The sequence below is a fragment of the Podarcis cretensis genome (genome assembly GCF_951804945.1).
Source record: "Podarcis cretensis genome assembly, chromosome: 12".
Taxonomy (NCBI): domain Eukaryota; kingdom Metazoa; phylum Chordata; class Lepidosauria; order Squamata; family Lacertidae; genus Podarcis; species Podarcis cretensis.
This window is the reverse complement of record NC_137181.1, coordinates 40587438-40612151: the sequence shown is the minus strand read 5'-3', so window position 1 is coordinate 40612151 and position 24714 is coordinate 40587438. Positions and strand designations below refer to the sequence as shown.

Below are 24714 nucleotides of genomic sequence, written 5' to 3'. Positions count from 1 at the left end.
CGAGAAAACATCCCCTTTCCTGCAGCTCCTGAGCTCTCGGCTTTCTTCCTTCGCCAAGCGGATCCCTCCCGCCAGGATGGTGGGAGGGATCCCAGCCATGGGAGTCCCCAGGCCAGCGTATCCGGGGAGGTTTTTCGACCGCTTTCCCGAGCTCCCCACAGTGAGTTTTCTCTGCCCTTCGCCTCTGCCCTCCTCCTCCCCTCCCCCTTTCTCTCCCCCCCCCCCCGCATCTTTATAAAAATGTTTGACTGACGCTTGCTCATCCCTTCTGCTCCTGTTTAACGTCACGCCTCTCCTTAAAACAGCTCCAGAGAGCAGCATGGAGAAGGATGGCTCTTTCAAGGGGGTGGGATCTATAAGATGGCCATAATTTGCAGGTGGAAGGTGCATCCGCTGGCATCAAAAGACTAGTTGGAGAGCTGGATCCACTCTTAAAAGGCAGATCCACACCATGCATAAAAAGTACACCCAACACTGGTTTAGAGCACAGAGCTTCCGCCCAAAGCAGCCTTTCTCAACCTGTGGGTCCCCAGATGTTGTTGAACTACAACTCCCATCACCCCTAGCTAGCAAGGCCAGAGTTCAGGGATGATGGGAGCTGTAGTCCAACAACATCTGGGGACACACAGGTGAATCCTGGGAACTGTAGTTTTTCCCCTCGCACAGCGGCAGGTCCCAGCACCCTTAACAAACCAGCCCAAGTTACTAGCTTAAGTCCTGTTGATTTCAATGGCTCAAAGCATGGCTAACAGTGTGCTCCTAACATGTCTACTCAAAAGTAAGTCCAACTGAGTTCCATGGAGTTTACTGTGAGGGAAGTGGGGTTGGATTGCAGCCTAAGGCTGGATCCAGCCCAGACTTGATAATACCAGGCAAAATGAAAAAGCAGTCTGACCTGGTATATATAAGGCTGTGTACACACTATACTGTTAAAGCACATTCAAAGCACAATCTTTCCCTCAAAGAACTCTGGGCACTGTAGTTTGTTAAGAGATGCTGGGAATTGTATGTCCATAAACGATGAACCCATAGATCATGGAAATTATTTATTTTTTTGCTATAGAGCGAAAAGGTATGCACAAATGCGAAATGAATTTTATTCAGACATATACCTTTACAAACATCTCAGTGTTGTGAGCGTTTTTGTTATTATGATCTCTTGTCTATGTTGTTTGTCTTTGCTTGCTTTTTTCAGGCTGGAAAGCTGATGTCCATTGGAGAAACAGCTGGCCATTGTCTCACTGACGTCTTTGTAAGCACCCTATTTGACTATCGATTGTCCTATGTACAGACCACTGTGGGTTATTATTTTCTAACTATTCTCCCTCCAGACCATTATAGACTTACTATTTTACTTTAACAGCATATTACACATATTGTACAAGAGAAGCTCAAAGGGACTGTAGTGTTCTGTTTGGGGTCAGAACAAAACAAAACAAAACAACACCTGGTATTGACTGTAGTGGATCCTGAATGTCAGCAGTTTTCTCAGTATTCATTACTTGAACTTGCTTAGGGCTGCAATCCTAAACACATTTACTAGGGAATGAGCCCCACTGAACACGGGGCAACTTCCTTCCTTCCAAGCAAACATTCATAAGTTTCAAAAGCCTCAGTGTAGTAAATCACAAATGTACAAATAATTTTTCAGATTTATTTAGAAAACTCTTTGTATACCACTAAACATAAAAACATCAAAGCCATTTAGAACCAACATACACATATACACTGTACAATAAAAGCAATTTTGAAAAATTAAAATCAGATGAGTAACCCTACAAAACATTACAATTGAAAATACACAAAATGTGAAGCTTCCATTATTTGTCTTTTCTTTTCTGAGGTGGTCAAACACACTGCTGTGACTTTTAAAAAACAAAACACAACAACTTATTTCTGGAAGCTTGAGGGCTGACTATAAAAGGAAACCTGATATTCCCACCTAACTGTGCAGGTGTCTAAAATGGCTTACAAGTAATTGGATTGTGTTGACTACAAAGTAGTTTCTGTTGATTCTGTTTTTGCTCATATAAAGCCCACTATGCTTGTTGGTGTTTTTTGTTTTTTAGGAAGTTAAATCCATGTGTCCCAGTTAATACTAAAGACAGAACCAGGTCACTAGTAGATTTTGTATTTTCAGAAAATGGGAGGATATAAATTTTGTTTTCTTTTTCTTTTTGTCCCAGTAGCCTGGATGCCTTTTAAAATCTGTCTGGTGTCCTGTGAGGCTAACCTAATTATGTCTGCCTACATTTTCCTGCACAACGTCTTAAGACAGTTATGAATTGCAGACTTGGGAGAAACAACTGCTTTTCTTAGCTACCCTCTCAGTTTTCCTCAACACTCAGCCTGATGAAGAATTATGGAGAACCCAGACGCTTGTCCATTAGTTTGCGACATTCTGATTGATCCAAATGAAGGTGTTAATTTCTTTTTTGGGGGATTTCCTTGCCCTGCCCCGCCCAACGGGCCAACTCAACTACAGTGGTGCCCCGCAAGACGAATGCCTTGCAAGACGAAAAACCCGCTAGACGAAAGGGTTTTCCGTTTTTCGAGGCGCTTCGCAAGACGAATTTCTCTATGGGCTTGCTTTGCAAGACGAAAACGTCTTGCGAGTCTTGCAATTTTTTTCGCTTCCCCCCCTTTTTCTAAGCCACTAATAGCCGCTTAGCCGCTTTGCCGCTAATAGCCGCTAAGCCGCTAATAGGGTTGCTTCGCAAGACGAAAAAACCGCAAGACGAAGAGACTCGCGGAACGGATTCTTTTCGTCTTGCGAGGCACCACTGTATCTACAGTATTTGCAGGAATATTCTTAAACTCTTTTCTTCTTGTCTTATAGCCAATTACTCCACCTGTTGTAAAAAAGTTTCGAAACACCAGCAACCCTTCTCCTGGTGCAGAGAGAATATTTTATGGCCGAGCAAACGATCCTGATATTGCATCACATTTGACACATGGCATAAAGTCCGTCAAGTCAATCTCTGTAAGAATTTTAAAATAATATCCTTTTGACTCATGGTTGGGAAACACAATCCTAATTGGCCCTGTGCCAGGGGCATTTGATGGACATAAACTGGGATATGCTTGTCCCTTATAAGATTACCATTTCTAATATACAGTGGTACCTCGGGTTAAGTACTTAATTCGTTCCGGAGGTCCGTTCTTAACCTGAAACTGTTCTTAGCCTGAAGCACCACTTTAGCTAATGTGGCCTCCTGCTGCCGCCGCGCTGCCGGAGCATGATTTCTGTTCTCATCCTGAAGCAAAGTTCTTAACCTGAAGCACTATTTCTGGGTTAGTGGAGTCTGTAACCTGAAGCGTATGTAACCTGAGGTACCACTGTATCTCTGTTGACCTAAGTCTAAACATGGAACCTTGGGTGGCAGTGGGCACTTTGGGGTTTTTAAGAAAATGCTGTGGGCACCAGTCACAAAATGGCTGCTGTGAGGGTGTGGCATAACACAAAATGGCTGCCTGGTGGGCATACCATAATGGCATGAGTGTAGGAGAGACAGAGTCAGTGGGTCAGCTGGGCTGGGTCATCTCTTTCCTTCACAGCTACTCCCTTACTCATCACTCACCACTTGTTTCCACATGAATCCAGCTCAGCCTGTCCTCCATCAATGGACAGCATGAGTTTTTTATTCTTTTGCCCCCTGTAAGTAGAGCAATTCTGGAAACCAGATATAAATCCATTAGATTGTATCCTCTGCCTCTGGTAACATCCGTTTGGGCAGTTTGGGGACCTGTACTTTACCCATACCATTTTCTTAAAAGGATGGGATGTGGGGTGAAGTTGTAGTCACTCAACTGTGATCTGTTTTTTGTTTAAAGAATGGAAATGCTAGTATTATTGCTTTCACTAGAAGCATTGCAGCAATAGTATGCCAAAGACATTTTGATTAGTGACATCGCTCAGTGGTTGACTTATACATACTAATACATACAAACGTCTGCTGCTGTGCATTCTGAATGATGCCTTTTTAGAAATAACAATTAAGAATGTATATTTGCAATGCTACGTTACAGAAAGGTGCTAAATGAGCTTTAGCATTGTTTGTTTTTTACATGAAATTAGTAGGATTGTGGCATTTAATAGATTTAGAATGCACAGGAATGTAAGTTGTGTGTCCCTTGTATAGGAAACACATACTTTTTTTGTGCATTTTGCAGCGTGCACCAGAAAGCTAATAAACGAATGTAATATGAGATAGTTCAGAAGTGCAGAACTGATGTACTTGATGTGGTGTGAAATCTCTTTAGGTGGCATCACTGGCAAATCCACCTCCAAAAACATGCTTTGAGCAAAAACTTCAAGAGAAGAAAGAATCTGTTTATGCAAGCGTTCGTGAAGCACCTCTTGGGAGATCCCATGATCAGTCGTTACACTTACCCAAAGGCATGGATGTGACTAATACTCTGTTCGGAGGAAAAGTGATCAGAGGTAGAAAAATCAGTACTAAAACAAATCATTGATGAATAGCTGGCAATTCCATTGTAAGCTCATAGGGTCTTCTTTTATGGATCTCAAAAGCATACCCTGTTTCATATTTTTTTCAAATATTATGGGCAACATTCAGTGATGTCCACCCACTTGTGCAATAAGAACATACTTGGGCAATGGGACTTCTGCCACCTCTAGCACCGCCCCTTCCCACAAAAAAAATAAAACGAAAACCTGCCCTAGAAGGTCCTTCAACCCAATGAGGACACACAAGGGCCATAAGGTGGAGGAGAGGCCCCACTGTATGGCCAGAAGTCCATACATGCTGTGTTGGATCTCATTCTATGTTTGGAATAAGGCACATAGGAGATTGCCATTCAATCCTGCTACTATCTTTTAACAACATGCAGGTATAATGTATATTTGGAGACGCGGTGGCGCTGTGGTCTAAAACCACTGAGCCTCTTGGGCTTGCCGATCAGAAGGTCGGCGGTTTGAAGCCCCGCGACGGGGTGAGCTCCCATTGCTCGGTCCCTGCTCCTGCCAACCTAGCAGAAAGCACACCAGTGCAAGTAGATAAACAGGTACTGCTGTGGTGGGAAGGTAAACAGCATTTCCATGCTCTCTGGCACTCGTCATGGTCCTTCATGCATCAGTAGCGGTTTAGTCATGCTGGCCACATGACCCGGAAAGCTGTCTGTGGACAAACGCTGGCTCCCTCGGCCTGAAAACGAGATGAGTGCCACAACCCCATAGTTGCCTTTGATTGGACTTGACTGTCCATGGGTCCTTTACCTTGACCGTTTTACCTTGACTCTGATGTACCCTATGGTCTCTAAACCCTGCATTGCAACTGTTTCTAGAATAAAGTACGTGAATGATCCTTAAATACATGTAGTCTGTTATTTGTCAAGAGTTTTAAGATGTTGTTTAGATCAGGTTATTTCATTACATGTAACGGTTCACTTTCAGAGGGTCCTAGTGGAGACGTTATAAATCCACCAAAGACATTTGACGAAGTCCAGAGGGAAGCAGAAGAAGGACATGATTTGTATGTTGTAACACACAATGATTATTACGTTGGTGAGTAAGAAGGAAAAGGAGAAGTCATACATGGACATTTTTTTTAAATGACCATGGAATACAGTATTGTCATTTTGCATACATAAAAAAAAAAGAAACTTGACCCCAGTAAGAAATTCTTTCTAAAGAGTTGCTAAAAAATGCAGTAATCTCATGACACTTTTCATGTAAGCTCTGTACTGGAATGGCAATTGTATTATGTTACTAATATAGCATATTCAACAAATGTCATAGGTTGTATCCTGGCAACAAGTCACTCTCTTTCCACATCACTTTGTTATGATCCTAGGCATTTCTCATAATGTGCAGGGGCTTGTAGCCAAAATGCTGAGGTTTGTTTTTATTTTGTTATTTATTTATTTCATAAAACGGATACATTGCTTGATTGTTAAAAACAACAACCCAAAAACACCTCAAAGTGCTTTACAAAAAGATAAAACTGAGGGAAAAAATTCACAACCATATTTTAAAACATATAAAAGTTAAAATGCTAAGCAGATTAACACCACCTCAACTTCCTAAGCATCTGAGTTGGTTTTTTGTTCATTTATGGTGTACATAATAAATAAATATCCCCCCCTTTCCCCCCCCCAGGGGAGTCGGTTAATAGAAAATATAACCCATCTACGTTCAATAGATTCAATCTATATGGAAAGGAAACCCCCCACTTCAACGATGGACGAAATGTAGCTAGAACTTTACGCTGGTTCCCTGATCTGCAGATGTAAGTTGCATTCTATCACTTAATGATGCTTGGCTTGCTTCAGTTACAGCTTCCTGGTGACACACGTTTTGAATAAATAGCAGATTACTCTTTATACCTTTTCTACAGATCTACAGGGCTATTAAAAAAACGTTGTGAAAACGGTCTGCAAAAAACCATAAAGTTCACCATTGAAAATATCATTGAGTTGCAATTTCAGCTGCACAGCGCCATCTTGTGTCACGGTGTTATAAAATTTTATAACACTGTATTTTGACTAATGTAGCTGAGTTCAAGGAACCTACATAGATAGAAGCAGGCTCCCTATTGTGGACCAACTCACAGTGGCCCCATCCTCCCAGAGAGCCTGAGGCAAGAAAGGGAACAAACTGGACAAGACCACTTTCTGGGATTTTAAAATTGGCCAGTTTCCCTCCAGCTCATGGAAGATGAGAGGGAGCAGAGCTACGATTCTCAATTCCAGTCTCCCCACTTACATATTGTATTTCAGGATTTGTTTAGTGCCTGAATAGTGCTAAGGTCTTATGATGATGAATGGAGGATCATAGTATTTGGGCTGGCAGTGAATTATAAAGCCCGATGCATTGAAAATTAAGACATATTTTATGCTAATAAGTTCCCGGATCAGATTATGAGTGGGGCACTATTCTCCAATTCACTAAACACAATGGTTGATCAAGTCTTGAGGTTCCCCTTGTTGATGATGGTTTATCAACTCAGGCTTTTAGGTCTGTCCTCTAAGAGTATCCTGCCAATGATATTTTAGATCGCTTCTGTTTATCTCTACTGGGTGTGGCATGACTCAAAGGGTAAAGAACTTTAAATAATTTCCCTAATTAACTTTAAAACACATACCGTTAACCAAACACTACATTACCTGATCCTTACCTGCCTTTTTAGAATTTAGTTTTTGAAAGTGTTTTGGTTTTCTCAGGTTAGAATAGACATTGATATGGTGGAGCCACATGTAATGGATGAGGTCCATCTGATTAACTTTTTAATTATGGTTTTAATGTTATATGTTGTAAACCACTCTGGAATTCTAACTGATGATGATGATCTGTTGCAATTCAACTATTTTGTGGTTATCTTTTTCTTCTTTTTTAAGGAAGAAATCAGCACATTTAGTGTCTAAAATAAGTGATGATTTCAAGGAAAAATTTCAGCCTCAGCTTGGAAAAGTCCTTGATCCGTAAGTGAATTAAGAGGGAGTCTTCACAATGCACCCTCCATGAGAAATTAGTTGGTTGTGTGTAATTGGCATGTGTGTGTGTCCTGTTCCTTTTCTGCATCTTCCTTTCTGGGGCCTGTGAGTGACATAATACAGTGACATAATACAGATTACTAGCAGACACAATCATTTAGAGAGCCTCATAGCCTCATATCATCTTGGCTCACATTTTGAGATGTTCTCTCAGGCCGGAAGAGGCTGAGGTGATAGTTAACTGGCAGAAAACTCTGTGAAGCTTTACCACAAGGTGAGCAATCCAACAATTTTAGATTTCCTCCACAGCTTCTGTGTGATTAATACAATATGCAAGTTTGTCCTAAGAATGCGTTCCACCACTGCTACAGTGTCTGCCTGCCAACTTGAGCAGTGATGGTGGTCTGCCTATGTTAGAGAATGTCAAAGGAAGTTGAGTGTAGGATTATGGAATTGGACACCATAGTATTCTTCAGTTAGTCCCCAAAGAGTTTAATGCCTTACAAGCAACATTAAAAAATAAATAAATCCCAAAAAATTGTTTCTCTTCTCCCGGTGATTGTAGAAATGAAGACATGGGTTTAGCCAAGTTGCTCAAAAAAAACCATGATCTGAAAACCTTTTTACTGAGTATTGCAGCTCCAACTTTTTCTATATCCAATTCTGCTAAGCTGCCATGTGTGCTTAGCGTGCTTTAGAAACCCCTTTTTCATTTCTGACAGATACATGAAAAAGACTCTATATGCACATCGATATCTGTTAAATAAGAAAACAGCTTATTTAGGCTGCGGGGTCTCTTTTGCTCTCTAAAGAAATGTAGCATCGCGATCAAAGACATTTATCGCCTGCTGTGCAAATATTTCTGACAGTTATTACTATGTGCTAAAAGGAAAGAATGTGTAAAAGAAAAGGATTCTCAGTCGTGAGTGGCTTTGATTCATGTAGGAAAGCCCAAGTGAAGACATTTCAGGTGAACTCTTACCAAATGTCTTCATCAGTTTTTCATCTTCGCTTACGGCACAAGAGGTGAAAAAATCAAGCCTTTATCTAACAGATTCTTTTCATTTTTTAGTATAGCAGACACACTCAATGTTCCTCCGGACCATACATTTGGAGTGCTTGTTTGTCCTGAAGAATATGGCAAGTATATGCACGGCCTCCCTGCTTATACACAAGGATGTCTTGGGAAATTGTTTGGAAACTCAGGTTGTCCCATAACACTCCTGCAAGATGGCTAATTGGGAGTAGTAGATGGAAAGATATCTCACCAGCAGAACTATTGGTTGCAAGTGCTTACCTGTAAAGCCCTGGGTGCTTCTCGAAGGAACACAAACCCCACTTTGGACTTCCTCTCATCTTCAGATCATCATTTGAAGGCTCTTTTTATGGAAGCTCTTTAGAGCTAAGGCAGGGTGCAGTCAAAGAGAAGGCCCTTTGAGTAGCGATATCCCCTGGGAGCAGGCCCTCTCAGAGGTTCAGAAAGGCCTAGGCTACATTCAACATTTGAGGCTCTTAGCCATAAAAATAAAAATGACATGTTAACAAAGGCACCCAAAAAGAAAAAAGAGTGAGTGCTTTGTTTATATCAGGGGTCAGCAAACTTTTTCAGCAGGGGGCCGGTCCACTGTCCCTCAGACCTTGTGGGGGGCTGGACTATATTTTTTGGGGGGGAGGAATGAACAAATTCCTATGCCCCACAAATAACCCAGAGATGCATGTTAAATAAAAGGACACATTCTACTCATGTAAAATCATGCTGATTCCTGGACCGTCCACGGGCCGGATTTAGAAGTTAATTTGGCCGGATCAGGCCCCCGGGCCTTAGTTTGCATACCCCTGGTTTATATAATCAGCTGACGATCTGAAAGCACACATTCATCATGGTCTTATCTTTTGCCGTCAGAACAAATATATTTTCATTAATATTGGTGAATATTTCACACTCTTTAATATGACAAAATCTATTATTACGTAACACAAAGCATACGTCTTCTAACAAATTGCATTTCTGTTTTGCTTAAACAATCCACATTCCTTTTATAACATATGGCACACACCACACGATAAAAGCCTGTAATTTCATCAGGACAAGTTATTTGTTCTTTACTGTTATAACAATTGTTTTCTCAAAATTTATCTTCTCCACCATGAAAAATAAATAAACACTTTTTTTTAAGAATTGCAGCTGTAGGATGAGGGAGTGTGTCACATTTGGTCTGAAGTGTGTTAAGACAAGTTGAGAAACTTACCTCATGCCAAAAAATCAAGAAGTGCCTAAATCTGAGGCACTCCTTGGAGCTGGAGGCCTAGGTCAAATGGCCTGCCTGCCCTGTCCTCTCTGAGTGGCCCTGCCCTGGAAGCTTGCCTTACACCTAGTCTGATATTCTTTCTGCACAGGGTATAAATGCTTAGAATAATGAAACAAAATATGGCTACCTCTAGCAGTCGGAGCCCTCCCTGCCTCTGTTCCCTACAGGGATATGATGCAGTCGGGATTGAGAAAGGGATTGCTGAAGTATCACACAACAGTTGCAACGTGGTCAAGCCACAGTTTTCCTTGACTCTTTTTTCCATAGGTGTCGGGGACCTTCTTCACCAAAGGCTTCCTAGTGAATTCCTTCGTGGAAAAGACAGAGAAAGGGCTGTCTTTGCTGCAATTCGACAGAATCTGAAGAAAGCCAATTACCACAACTTTGACACGTTATTGCAAGCCTTCAGGCATTATGATAAGGTGAGACTTGTGCCAAGATGTCAAGCTCATGACAAGCGAATGCTGCGGGAAATGCCTATATTCTTGCTGTTAGCATTGTACTTGGAATAATACAAATACTGCAGCTGTATATAGTTACTAGCACTTGTGCTGCCTTTAATCTGACACTGTACCCCTTTGAGCCGTGAGATGTATATGTTCAGGGCCTACCCTATTTCTTGGGGTTGCAATTTTTGCAATTTTAAGTTTTTAAATAGTGAAAATAGCATACCAAAAAGCATCATATTAGGGGAAATTGCTTTGCAGAAATTAGGCAGAATTGCTTGCAAACATGTCTATTAAGAGACATTCACACAAAAACATGGATGGATTTTCATTAATACCTTTTTAATAACAACAACAACAACAACAACAACAACAACAACAACAACAAACTGATGTGGAAATATGGAGAACTAAACCTAAGAGTAAGGGACGGGGTGGCGCTGTGGTCTAAACCACTAAGCCTTGGGCTTGCCGATCAAAAGGTCGGTGGTTCGAATCCCCGCGACGGGGTGAGCTCCCGTTGCTCGGTCCCAGCTCCTGCCAACCTATCAGTCAAAAGCATGCCAAAAAGTGCAAGTAGATTAATAGGTACCGCTCCAGCGGGAAAGTAAACGGCGTTTCCGTGTGCTGCTCTGGTGTCGGTGTTCCGTTGCACCAGAAGCGGCTTAGTCATGCTGGTCACATGACCCGGAAAAACTGTCTGTGGACAAATGCCAGCTCCCTTGGCCAGTAAAGCAAGATGAGCGCCACAACCCTAGAGTCGTTCACGACTGGACTTAATTGTCAGGGGTCCCTTTACCTTTAAACCTAAGAGTGAGAAAATTAGAAATGGAATTTTACAGATCCACCCATTCCTAAGTACAAGCAAGGACAACCCAAAGCATTTTGCTGCCCGCTCCAAAGATGGTACCCCCACCCCACCCCATTTCAAGAACAGAAGTCAACCAGAGTGTGAGCTGCCTTTTGCTTCAGCACTAGCAATGGGATAGCATCTTCCGTTGCACCTGAGGCAGTAGGCTAGTGGGGTCTGGGACCCTTCCCAACAGAGAGGAATGGGTGGAGGGCTCAGGATGACCTGCTAAGGAACTTCTGCTGTAGCTTCCCAGAAACTCCCCCCCCCCCGCTGAATCATAGGACTAGCCTTGGGTGCAAGGGTCGTAGTTCAATTAAAATGGGCTACCTGCATTTTTATTACACACATTGTGGTGTTTAACTAGGATGGTGATCGAAAAATCAGCAGAGATGACTTGAAGAAGGCCTGCTTCCAGCTGAATCTGGACTTGGATCAAGAGCTCCTGGACGCTTTATTTAATTACTGCGATTTGGATCAAGACGGGTTTATAGACTATCTGGAGTTTGCCAACTTCCTTAACTGGAAAGACAAAACGTCTATCAAAGAGTATGAAGAAAAAATAATCACGAAAGGTATGTGGGAAATATGGTTTTATACCACAGATGTGGTTCTAGTATACATATACATACATGCAGTACTCTTTTTTTCTAAAAAAAATGTTTAGGGGTACTCTCATTTTGACTCAAGAAAATCACCATTTTATAGTTCAAATTGGGAAAAATAAATACAGTAAATGGACAAAAGTACAAAGATTTACAAAATCTTTAGGGGTATGCGTCTCCCTGCATCCCCCCCAGAAAAAAGCACTGCATACATGCATATATACATACAAACACACACACACACACACTTGATTCCATGAGTAGTCCCTAAAGCAGTGGTTCCCAACCTTTTTGTTACGGTGTCCCACAAGTCCAAACTTATTTGGTATGGTGACCCATTGTTTTATTCTCAGGTGAATTTTGAACCTTAGTTTTTCAGCCGCTGTTGGTTTTGTGCATTTTAACTTCACGCTTGCCTGTTTTATAACCATTACTTGAGGCATCCAAGCAAAAATGTATCTAGCACACCTCTTAAAGTATATATTTTTTTAAAAAATATTTATAGTACTCACAAAGTTATACATAGCTTTGTTTATGGGAATGTAAGAATACCAACCATCTTATTGCAAGACATCGCTCTGTGAGTTATAAACACATATTTTAAAAACATATGGTTACATAATCAGTGTTAGGTGTAATGAACTACAAATAGTTTGAATAGTTTTATACATGATGAAGTCCATTTTCTCAAGTATCAGTATGATGGCTGGGTTTGCCTGTTAGCCATGCCAGCTGAGGCCGATGGGAGTTGTAGTCCAACAACATATATGGAGGGCGCTGCAATGGCATTGCAACTTTTCGTGGCAGCAACAAATATTTTTGCCATTTCGGTATCATTTATTTTTCACAGGCAGAAGACCAGCGGCCTTTGACCTCATTCCACAAGAAGCAGATCAGGATGCTGTGCTGAAGAAGGAAGACATAGTACTAAAGGAACCGGGAAGTGAAGAGAAAACACCCAGAACACTTTCAAGACCGACAGACCGGGTGTTTTCTGACTACCGCACAACCTCTTCTCAGTATAATGCAGTTGTAGGAGGCATTCCGTCATCATGTATGCACAAGACGTCCTTTTCATTCCCAAGTTATTTAAAATGTTTGCAGATGCCACTGGCAAATGTAATAATTAAGCATGTTGTCACTAAGGGTACTCCAGACGGCAGTTGCTTTTGCTTCCATTTGGGGCATTGTGGTTTGCAATGGGGAGTGTGGAAAGCTCCATATGAACACACATACACATAGAGACCCTTGCACTTCTTCTTCTTCCTCTTCTTCTTCCTCCTCTTCTCTTCTCTTCTCTTCTCTTCTCTTCTCTTCTCTTCTCTTCTCTTCTTTGGGGATCACTCATAGCCGAGTAAGATTGTCTTCCATAAACACGAGTCCGTAACACGAGTCTTCCCTTAACAGTGAGTCCATAAGTGACTGTGGAGGCCAGTTCTGGATCCGCACATCCTTCCACAGTGGGAAGATAGGTTTCCGGGCGGGAGATGATCATAGTGAGGGTTTGCCAAGCGTGCCTTCCTCTTAGCGCGTTTCTCCCTTTCGTCCTGAGTTTGAGCGTCTTCAAAGCCTATGACACCTCCGGTAAAGGCTGTTCTCCTTGCACTATACCCCCATGTTCAAACCATTAAGCAACTTACATATCCTGCATACCCTCCAAGTGTCCCCATTTTCCAGGGACAGTCCCAGAACTGAAAACTCCATTCCAACTTCTGATTTGATCCTGGAAAGATGGGGGGAGGGGAGGATGAGCTAGCGCTTGTCCTGAGCGGTGGAGGCAGCAGTGACAGCTTGTAGCAGCTGCTGGAGTGCGGGCGAGGAGGAGAGGTTCATGCTGCTGAGGTCCCTGTTTTCATGTTGGAGGGCATGATCTTGCATATAGTTTCCACTTCTTTATCCTGGCCTTTCACGAGAGATACACATTTTCAGGACCCACTCTATTCCAATGACTGCAATTTGTTTAACCCACTTTAATGTTGAATATTTAAACTGCTGTGAGCTGAGACCTTCTGGTTGAAGGACAGGTAAGAAATAAAAATAAAAATAGCAAGAATAATAGCCCAGGGTCATTTCCATAAGCCCTATGCAGACTGGAAGTTGAACCTCCCTGCATGTTCCCTGTAAGGGTCAGATGTGCCAAAACTGCATTTTTGTACTTCAGTGCCTCATGATCAAGAACCCTTAGTTCATTTTTGGATACCTGAATCAAATATAAATAACCAGAAATACAAATGCTACTAGCGTAAGTGTGATTTTCAGTTTGGTTGTAAATGTAGCTCATGATCCAGCCAAAGTTAAGTGTTTTTAAGTCTTGTTTTTAACAAGAGTTTCACTTTCTCCCATAGAAATCAATGAAACTTGCTTCCTTTGGGCTGGGCTGGAGTTAGCCCACAGTGAGAACATCTCTTTTTCTTGCATCTCTTGTATTCATGTCCCCAGTTTTAGCTTCATGTGATAACATAAAACCCAGATGTGTACAAAAATTAAGGGAACACTGAATTTTGAAAAGAAAACTTTGGGTTGGAAACTCAGCTCTTTAACAGAATATGTTCATTTCAAGTATATTGTATGATCTGGTTCTTTTTGTACAACTTCCTTTAACACGTTGCTTTCTTCCTTTTCTCTTTTTGCCACCTGTTTTCCTGCAGATTATCCACTCCTCGGTGTCCCAACCATTCGATCAGACATTCCAGCTCCTCGATTTCGCCGCATCAGTGACAACACTAATTATGGTGATCAAGCCACTGTTTATGGGTTGTTATACCCCTCGATCTATAGCAATAAAGGAGTGTACGAGACAGACTTCTTCAAGACAAGATCAAAGGACGAGGTACAGGACATTTTTTGAGAGTTCATTCATATCAGCTCTACAATTCTATGAGTCTATGAGTGCTATCTAAGCCAGGGGTTCACAGATTTCATCCTCGCCAGCTTTCTTGAATACTGAAACTTCCACAAGAGATTACATAATTTGCTTTGTCTAAGATCTGTGTATTCTCACATCATGGAATTAGTATTTTTTTTTTTTTTTTAAAAAAGATCCAACATATCTTCTTTCTCTAATTTTACTGTATTCATGAATTCCATTATATATGATACGAAACTTGGTTTCCAGATTAGTATCTTACATTTTACGCCTCCACCTTGTCCTGACACCTTTGCACTTTTCTCATCGTACTTGTTTCTAATTCCCAGAATGGTGGGCCTAATTATTTTCCTTAATAAATGCGCATTGTACAACCACACAGCTACCTGCGGATAAATTTGAAGTTGGGTGAAGATATTAGCAACTTCAATAAAATATTTGGGGAGGGCAGGTAAGCCCCACCCTACATAATCACACGATGCGGCACATGCACACCATTTGAATGGCAAGGTCCATCAACTAGGGAGGGGCCTGGCTCCCTCAAATATTTTATTGGGGGAGCCAAAGGGACCACGGCCCCTAGCAGTTGGCTGCTATATTGAGCAGGGACTGTGGTGCTGCCTTGTTAGAAGATCTGTGGTCAAACCTGATTGGATTACTCCACTCATTTCCAATCTGGTGCCCTCTAGACGAATGACAACCCCCATCTTGCTGGCTGGGGCTGATGGAAGCCAAACTACGGAAAACATCTGAAGGGCACCAGGTTCAGGAAGACTGGCTTAGTCCACATTTAGTTAAAATCCCCATCTTTAGTGGCCCATTTAGTGTGTTGTCTAAAGCCTCACTAACCTGCAGTAAATAATTATTTCTCAGTATCAATTCTATGATCTGCACATGTGTTTATTCCTTCTATTTCAACTGCAGATTATAACTATACTGTATATTCTTTTGTAGATTGCACGCATCTTGCGAAACATTGGCGTGAGCCTTTCAGATGAAAGTTTTAATGAAGTATGGAGGCAGGCCAGCCAGAAAGATCACAGAGGAGAAGTTTGTGTAGAATCCATCAGGAATGTGCTGGACGAGATGCAGGCAGCACACATCAAGAGCAGATAGCGGTGGTTCTCCAGGTTCTGTGGTTCTAAATCTATTTTGCTGGAGGTCCCAGGCAGTATTCTTTCCGTGTATGGAGTGGATTATCCCATTATTATTTGGCTTGCAAAAAAGAAAGAATTCTGTACATATGAATGTTTATTTACTGAAAACAATAAAAAACGGCTCTTTTTAACAGTGTATTTTAAAAGACAATTAAAAACCCCAAATGCAAAAATGTGTATAACATAATTTGTTGTCTTCAACAAAATAGCAAATATCGTCGTTTTCTTAAAGCTCATTCCAGAGGGATAGCAGGATAGCCTTTCCTCAAAACTGTGACTGCTGAGCATTGCAGATACACATTTGTTGCTGGGAACTTGGCAGGATAGATAATTAAGTCACCTGAATGATCACTCCTATTCTGGAATTGTGAACACCGCTCAGATTCCCATTCCTCATTGCAGTAAGAGGAATAGGCTTATAAAGTAGGACGGAAATTAGATCCCTGGGTGGTTTGCAGCAGATAGGCACAAATTTCACATCTGACTTGCAATATTTTAACAATACCAGGAGCAAGATGACTTGCCTTGTTCATCCATTACTACCTGGGCTCTGTATTATACTGCTGAAATGAAGAAGGCTTGGAGTAACTAGGCCCCAAAATGGACTTAGGCTTCTAAAAATTGCCTGAAAACATGACTCGTGGCTCAGGATTGAACCAAAAAGGTGACTTGCTGGTCAGGATTTTTAAAAAATATATTTAAAAAATCACAAGACAAAGTGATCTGCAGGTCAGAATTCACAAAAACACAAAAAAGTGACCCACTGGTCAGGATTCTGAAAAATATATGAAAAATGACTGAAAATGTGTCCTGTGGCTCAGGCTTCTAAAAATTGCTTGAAAACATGATGTATGAGTTGGATTTTCCCGAGCAACTGAAAATGTGACCCCCTCAGGCATGCCCACGTTTCTTTGGATGTCAAGATTGGACACTCACACTCCTTCCACCCCAAAATATGACCCAATGTGACTTTTCATGGGTGGTATAGAAGGTGCTGATGGGCACACTAGCAGGTGAGGGGGGGGGGCAAGGCCTCTGTTCCTGGGGTGACCCCAATGCCAACAAATCACAACTGGGGGGGGGGGAGATACCGTATTGGCCTGAATATAAGCCACACACCCCAATTCCAACCATGAAAAGTTAAAATGCGGCTTAAATTTGTGACCTTACAAAAATGGGTTTTTACAATATCGCTGCTGAAACAGACATATGGCAAAACAGAATGCGGAATTTTAAGGGAGCGGCTTATTTTCCGGAATCGTCCCCCCCCCCCCCGAATTTTAAGGGTGCAACTTCTATTCAGTTGCGACTTATATTCGGGCCAATACAGTAGTAAAATAATAATAATTCAGGCTTAAGCAAGGAAGGCGTAGATGTGTTAAAACAGTGTTTCCCAACCGGTGTTCCGCGGCACACTAGTGTGCCGCAAGACGTTGCCTGGTGTGCCGTGGGAGGGAGGCGGGCGAGTCGGGCGGCGAGAGGCCTTAGGCGCCCTGCAGAAAGGCATCCTCTTTGTGGGTGGGTTCTCCCCCCTCCCTTAGCGCATCGTATTTAGTTGGGGATTCTGGAGAGGGGGGCGGGGGCGCGCTGGCCCCGAGCGGAACAGACGCGCCGTCGTCCCCACCTCCCTCTCCTCAGTAGCTCCAAGCCGACTGACTGAGGGTGGGACGCGGCCAGCGGCTTCCTCTCTCTCTCTCTCTCTGCCTCCCAGCACCGCTTTTCCCGAGGCGGGCGCGCGCCTAAGGCTGAATGGGAGCAGCCTGGAGGCTTGGCGGCCTCTCAGCGGCTCATGACGGGCGTCCCCGAGGCGGGAGGTGCTGAGCAGGGGCTCTGCGAGAGGGCGCGAGGGATGCGTGGTGGTGCCTGCGCGCGACTTAAGAGGGCGACCTGCTGCCTCTCCTCTCTCTCCCCTCCCTCCCCTCATGGGCACGGAGTCCCCGGCACAGCTTGGCGCTACTACAGCTACAGCTGCTGCTCCTGCTTGGATGAAGGCGGCTGCTTCTTCCTAACGCCCAGCCTCTGAGGGACCGCAGTCTCCCCCCCTCTTTTTTTTTTTTTTTTTTGCGGGATGCTGAGGTAAAGGATCCCCTCGCGCGCGCGCGGGCATCTCTTTGGGCAGGGCGCGTGTGGAGGCTTAAGGTGGGGAGTGTGGAGGGGTTGCCGCTTGCGAGGGGAGGGTTCATATTGTATTGGGCTGCGGTGTGGGCGACACGGCTCTCCAATGGCCAGCCCGCGGAGGAACATTGAGTTGGAGCATTTCGAGGAGAGGGACAAAAGGCGCACTGAATGAAGTATTTTATAATTTTTCATATTTCTGTTTACTTACTATTTCATAATAAAGTAATTATGAAATACTTTCTTTGTGTTTATTTGATTCCTATTAAAGAGAGTTACTTTATATATAGTCAATATAGGCACAGAGTTAATTTTTTAAACATTTTCTAATGGTGGTGTGCCTCGAGATTTTTTTCATGAAACAAGTGTGCCTTTGCCCAAAAAAAGGTTGGGAAACACTGTGTTAAAATACCAGGAGTCTGTGCACCATAAAAAGGCATGAAGTTCATATTTATATGATTGCTCTACAAAGTTTCAGGTGAAACATGTTATGAATATGCAGTGCTACAATAGCAACCTCTACTATATTGGTTTTGGAAAGTCGACCAGAGAGGAATAAAAACTCCAGGCACAGAGTAAATGCTAAAGGGGCTAATAGAACAGGTTCATTAGGCGCATCAACAACTGTTGCAATTGTGTGTAGCTTCAGAAAGCTTCCAATTTTGTACTTCCCCCCTGAGGCTATTTGAACAATTTAGGGACTTTCTGAGACTGTATTCGCCACTTTCGAGTTGGAGATATCTACAGAGGACTCAACTCCTTAAGCAACTCATTCTAGAGGGATGCAGGAAGCACCCATTGTGTTGCATTATTGCCCCCATTCCCTCTTGTTACTGAACAGCGAAGGATATTGATTTCAGTCCTGCTGTTTCAGTGCTGCTTGGGGAGCTGCAGGCAGCATCAGGAAAGCTGACCTGAATCCGTTGCTAGGCTATTTCTCACCAAATGGCCAGACTCATTTCTCAAGGCCTATTCACATGCCTGTGCTAGAAAAGCACTCAGAAAGGCCGGATACGATGTCCTCTATCCAATATGGTCACATGCTGCTGTTTCTGCACACAAGAGTCTGGTTCTGAACATAGAAGAAGAAGAAGAAGAAGAAGAAGAAGAAGAAGAAGAAGAGGAGGAGGAGGAGGAGGAGGAGGAGGAGGAGGAGAGTTTGGATTTGATATCCCGCTTCATCACTACCCTAAGGAGTCTCAAAGCAGCTAACGTTCTCCTTTTCCTTCCACCCCCACAACAAGAAAGAAAAACTCTTTGGTGCATGGTGAAAGCTAACTCTTGCCAGAACTGGACCAAGATATTATGTGGACTTAGGGTTGCCATATTTCAAAAAAAGATGGCAAAATACCACGTTTTTGAACTATTTTTTTAAAGGGAAATTGGCAAAAACAGCATCATCAACATTGCCATACATCCAGATATTCCTGCACATTTTGGCAATTTTCACCCAGACACTGCTTCGGACTACAGTATTAAGTTTATGTCCAATAAATTCCGGACATATGACAATCCTATGTTGCTTTTTAAATCAGAGGTGGGTAATCTGTGTCCATCCAGATATTGTTGGTCTCCCAAATCCCATCACCCCCAGCCAACAAGAGCAATAGTCAGGGATGATGGGAGTTTGGTTCAGCAACATCTGGAAGGCCACACAACCGAGGCACAAAGGGCTGTCAGCAATGGGAAAACGCTGTGGAAGCTGTTCGGCTTCCAAGGCATGTTCGAAAATGGAAGCAATTACTTCTGGATTTTCGGTGTTTGGGTTCCAAAACGTTCAGCTTCCAAGATGCTCGAAAACCAAGATTCCACTGTATAATGTATCTCTGCTGACTGGTAGCAAAACCAAAGGCCCGTTCAGTTCATAATTCTGTAAACCTCTAGAGCAGGGGTGTCTAACTCAAATTCATCGGGGGCCGCATCAGCAGTTTGGTCACCCTCAAAGGGCCGGTTGTATCTGTAGGACTTACAGTACAGGAGAGAAGGGTTCAGGCAGCCGTTGGATCTGTCACATCACAGGATGGCATGCGCTCAATATAAAAACAAGTGGAGGTTTCCTGAATGCATGTAAAGTGGAGGTTTCCTGTGTAGAATGGCCGGCGCCGCTAGAGGGCAGACGTTCTCTGGCTTGTAGGCTGCCGCACATGCGCTGAAGAGGCAGCTTTCTTGTGTCAAAAAAAAAAAAAAAGCGAGAATAAAAGGTGAAGGCTGGCGGCCAGTGGCGGCTACACGGGCCACATGACGAGGTCTGGCGGGCTGGATTCGGCCCGCGGGCCTTGTGTTTGACACCCGTGCTCTAGAGTGTATTTTGTGTAGTTAAGTTTTTACCTCTGTCTTCAGTACATCACATTTTATTTTATTGCTATGGCTAGTGGCTGATGCAAATAAAAGATTCTTCTGATACTGATTCATCATTCTGTTCCCAATGTGGCCAACAAGTTGTCTCTGGGAAACCCATAAGCAGGGCATGAGGCCAATAGCACTCTCCCACTTGTGTTCTCCAGAAAGTGATATCCAGTGGCGCCATTCCACCTCTGATATTGGACGTTGTAGGATAACCTTAGCTAACTCCACTTCTTCTTGCTTTTATTTTGGCACCTCAGGCAAAATAAATAAATAAAAAATCCTACAAGCACCTCTCCCCTGCCCTGGTTGTAGAACGAAAATGCAATACTGTTTTATTAAATAATTTGGGGCCCTCTTTCATGACATCCCAAGCCCCACTCTACCTAATAATATGGCTGGCCCTGTCATGACATCCCATCATGCACTGGCTTTCCCCATGACTACTATCGACTGAGGCAGTTGTGTCTCTTTCGGCCAAAATGGGCACCGTTTTGCTTTGGTGTTTATGAAAATGCTTGTTGCGAAAGCTAAGGATGAAGTGATCTGTTTGGATTTTAATCTGTCATTATGACGGATGTGTGAGATGGATCACGTGACCGTAGGACCGTAGTGTTTGCCAGAAAGCTGTGATGTGCACATTTCACACTTGCCTTATGGTTGGCAAAGCACCATCTGCCGATCTCTCTTGATCAACTTACACAGTGGGCACAACAATCTCTTAACAGATGGGGCTGAGTTCTGGAATGCCACCAACTGCCAGGAAACTGGTATCTAGGCTCCTCATGAAGAAAATCTTTTAACTATTTTATTTATTTATTTTTTTAAAAAATTCTTTGATGAAAAACAGGGTAAACATTTCAGGCTATTGAAGCAATGTTTTGGCTTTCTTGCTGGATTCTACAAAAGAAACAAGCATGGGTAATTTGCTCCACCTTCCTTGATGCTTTGCATCAGTGATGGGCAATCGATCACCGATGAAGCGATATCTTTGTAGCTTCACAATGGCACATCTGCATGGCTCTAATTTAGAGGATCAAGTATAATCTTCCAGTAAAAACACCAGTTGGTATTGATTCTACGTATGTGCTGTTGCTGTTTTAAACTTCTGCTTTTATATAAGCAATTATTTTTATCAGTTTTTAAACATAGGTAAGTGTTTTCTATCTGTTTTTATTACATTGCAAATCGTTTTGAGATTATTATTTAATCCTTATGGGAAGCAATTCGTAAATGAAATAAATAACAATAAGGAGGTTTACATTGGTAACATTCGGAACCTGAAAACCATCCTGCGGGGAGCGCTAATTCCACCTTCAAATGCCAAAACTCTTTCCTGAAGGTCAAAGCAAATGTTCTCCGCCAGAGTTGGTTCCCTTGGTTTTTGTTTTAAAGCTGCCTCCAATGGAATATCATTGCTACTCTTCCCTGTCACATTCTCGCTTCTGTCAGAAACTAAAAAGAAAGTCAAGAGCTAAAAGAAAATTCTCTCCAAACAATTCACTTGGAGAAGGAATAGGACTCTAGCCTACACAACTCAAAACAGAAGACCCAGTGGCTGATAGACTACTCCCTGCAAAGCATGCCGAGAGCCATGATTTTAGATCACTTGACCTGTGGCAGTTAAATTGTTTGCTGTCAGACAAACAGTGGTGTTATGTACTGAAGTTCTCACCCTGGGCCAGCAGGGGGATTGAAAGTGACATTCAGTGATTGGATAGTTACAGAAAGTTGTTACAGTTGCGTTGTACTGGAGCTCTATATAAGCAGGCTGGCTGAACCCTTCAGTTCAGTTTGTTCTGGCCTGTGAATATACAAGAGCTGTTTGAAGAATCGCTGTGTCGTCTGATATGTTCACCCACAACTTAAGTGGTTAGTAAAAGAAAGAAGAAACCGAAGGGCTGAGCTTCCTACTTGAAATGTGCTTTACAGCATGCAATCACAGACCTGTTTATTCTGGAGCGTGGGGGTCAGGTAGGGAGGCCATGGCCCCGGTTGCACAATTTTGAGGGGTTTCAACCAGACAGGCACAGAGCCCTGGCAGCTGAGGTGCAGTGGCAGGCAGGTTGGTCTATTGGTCAAGTGGATGGAGGCAGTGGGTGAGGAGCCTGTTGGAGGCGGGCTCCATTCATCTGTGCCCCCAGCCCAGCTGCCCAGTTCACTACCGGTGTGTGTGTGTGTGTGTGTGTGCAACACTTGCCCCACCCTGGTTGCCAGCGACCCACGCTACACTGCTGCTCTGGAGTAAGCCTCACTTAGGCCACATCTGCACCATACTTTCAAATTGCTATTATGCCACTCTTAACAATTTTCTTCAAAGAATAATGGGAACTGCAGTTTGTTAAGAGGTGGTAGGAGAGCCCTGAGTGGATCTACACGCAGGGAAAAAACACGCTACAAATAAGTCATAATAATAATAATAATAATAATAATTTATTATTTGTACCCCGCCCATCTGGCTGGGTTTCCCCAGCCACTCTGGGCGGCTTCCAACAGAGATGAAAAATACACTAAAATGTCACATATTAAAAACTTCCCTGAACAGGGCTGCCTTCAGATGTTTTCTGAATGTCAGGTAGTTGTCCATCGCCTTGACATCCGATGGGAGGGCATTCCACAGGGTGGGCGCCACCACCGAGAAGGCCCTCTGCCTGGTTCCCTGCAACTTGGCCTCTCGCAGTGAGGGAACCGCCAGAAGGCCCTCGGAGCTGGACCTCAATGTCCGGGCAGACCTATGGGGGAGGAGACGCTCCTTCAGATATACTGGACCGAGGCCATTTAGGGCTTTAAAGGTCAGCACCAACACTTTGAATTGTGCTCGGAAACGTACTGGGAGCCAATGTAGGTCTTTCAAGACCGGTGTTATATGGTCTCGGCGGCCGCTCCCAGTCACCAGTCTAGCTGCCGCATTCTGGATTAGTTGTAGTTTCCGGGTCACCTTCAAAGGTAGCCCCATGTAGAGCGCATTGCAGTAGTCCAAGCGGGAGATAACCAGAGCATGTACCACTCCGGCGAGACAGTCTGCAGGCAGATAGGGTCTCAGCCTACGTACCAGATGGAGCTGGTAAACAGCTGCCCTGGATACAGATTTGACCTGTGCCTCCATGGACAGCTGTGAGTCCAAAATGACTCCCAGGCTGCGCACCTGGTCCTTCAGGGGCACAGTTACCCTATTCAGGACCAAGGAATCCTCCACACCTGCCCGCCTCCTGTCCCCCCAAAACAGTACTTCTGTCTTGTCAGGATTCAACCTCAATCTGTTAGCCGCCATCCATCCTCCAACCGCTTCCAGACACTCACACAGGACCTTTACCGCCTTCACTGGTTCTGATTTAAAAGAGAGGTAGAGCTGGGTATCATCTGCATACTGATGAACACCCAGCCCAAACCTCCTGATGATCCCTCCCAGCGGCTGCATGTAGATGTTGAAAAGCATGGGGGAGAGGACAGAACCCTGAGGCACCCCACAAGTGAGAGCCCAGGGGTCTGAACACTCATCCCCCACCACCACTTTCTGAACACGGCCCAGGAGGAAGGAGCGGAACCACTGTATGACAGTGCCCCCAGCTCCCAGCCCCTCAAGACGGTCCAGAAGGATGTCATGGTCGATGGTATCAAACGCCGCTGAGAGATCCAGCAGAACTAGGAAACAGCTCTCACCTTTGTCCCTAGCCCGCCGGAGATCATCAACCAGTGCAACCAAGGCAGTTTCAGTCCCATGATGAGGCCTGAATCCCACCGGAAAGTTAAATTCTGCTTAATTGTATACCTCAAACCAAGGAAGCACTCAAGGCCTAGCTTGAGCTTCTGGGGTCATCCAAATAACTTCTGTGGGCTGGGAACCTCCTGCTGATATCAGCGAGATTAGAAGCTTTGGCGCTCTTGAGATTTTGAGAGGTTCTTCCTCCCTGAGTGACGTGCAAAAGATGTTCGATTTGGCAGGCACAATGGCAGTATTGTAAGCAGGCTGTCATCCTGCCGCCACTTTGCCATTTGGCTTTTTCCTTACCGCCTGTCAGCTTTTTCCAACACAACAATGTCTCAGTTGCCTAAGGGGTGTCATTTGTTGTATTCAGAGTCATGGAGATGCATCTGTGTATTCCTTCAGGTATTCCACAGTCACAGACAATCACTTTAGGACAGGTATACCTTAGAATCATCATTATCCAAATGCCAGTTATCAAAAGCTAAGTAAAAAGCTTCTTACATGATTTTTATAACACAGAAAAATAAAAAACCAGGAGCCAGCTTGTGTTAATTTCAAGGCGGCTGACGTTGGTTGCATTATCTGAAGCACAGAGTAGCCACACAAGCGATTTGGGGGTGGGGGGTGGGGGTAGGCGGTCTGTCTGGATTATATCCTTGGATCCCTTCCAAGCCTGTGATCCTGTATCCAGTGAGGTTTAGAATTCAGTAGAAGCAGCTCTGGAACCTGCCAAACTAGTCCTTTTGTCAAGGTAATGGCTTTCTTTGGCCAGTTAATAATAATTTAGAATAATTTATTATTATTTATACTCGGCCCATTAGGCTGGGTTTCCCCAGCCACTCTGGGCCACTCCCAATAGAAC

At 43.6% G+C, this 24714-nt stretch overlaps 1 protein-coding gene across 1 annotated transcript; it reads left to right on the top strand.

Moving 5' to 3' along the window:
- EFHB (EF-hand domain family member B) lies at nt 1-15819 on the top strand. The gene is made up of 13 exons (XM_079947312.1): nt 1-160; nt 1196-1252; nt 2840-2983; nt 4264-4444; nt 5417-5527; nt 6122-6251; nt 7360-7443; nt 8528-8595; nt 10032-10186; nt 11428-11635; nt 12516-12719; nt 14314-14495; nt 15486-15819. Exons 1-13 carry the CDS (start codon nt 77-79, stop codon nt 15645-15647), a joined length of 1770 nt encoding a protein of 589 aa, XP_079803438.1. The 5' UTR covers nt 1-76; the 3' UTR covers nt 15648-15819.
- The last annotated feature ends 8895 nt before the right edge of the window (nt 15820-24714 follow it).

Coding starts and splice junctions, on each gene's coding strand:
- EFHB (XM_079947312.1), top strand. CDS start 77: ATGGTGGGAGGGATCCCAGCCATGGGAGTCCCCAGGCCAGCGTATCCG. Junction 1,253..2,839: donor ATTGTCTCACTGACGTCTTT/GTAAGCACCCTA, acceptor CTTGTCTTATAG/CCAATTACTCCACCTGTTGT. Junction 11,636..12,515: donor AGAAAAAATAATCACGAAAG/GTATGTGGGAAA, acceptor TATTTTTCACAG/GCAGAAGACCAGCGGCCTTT.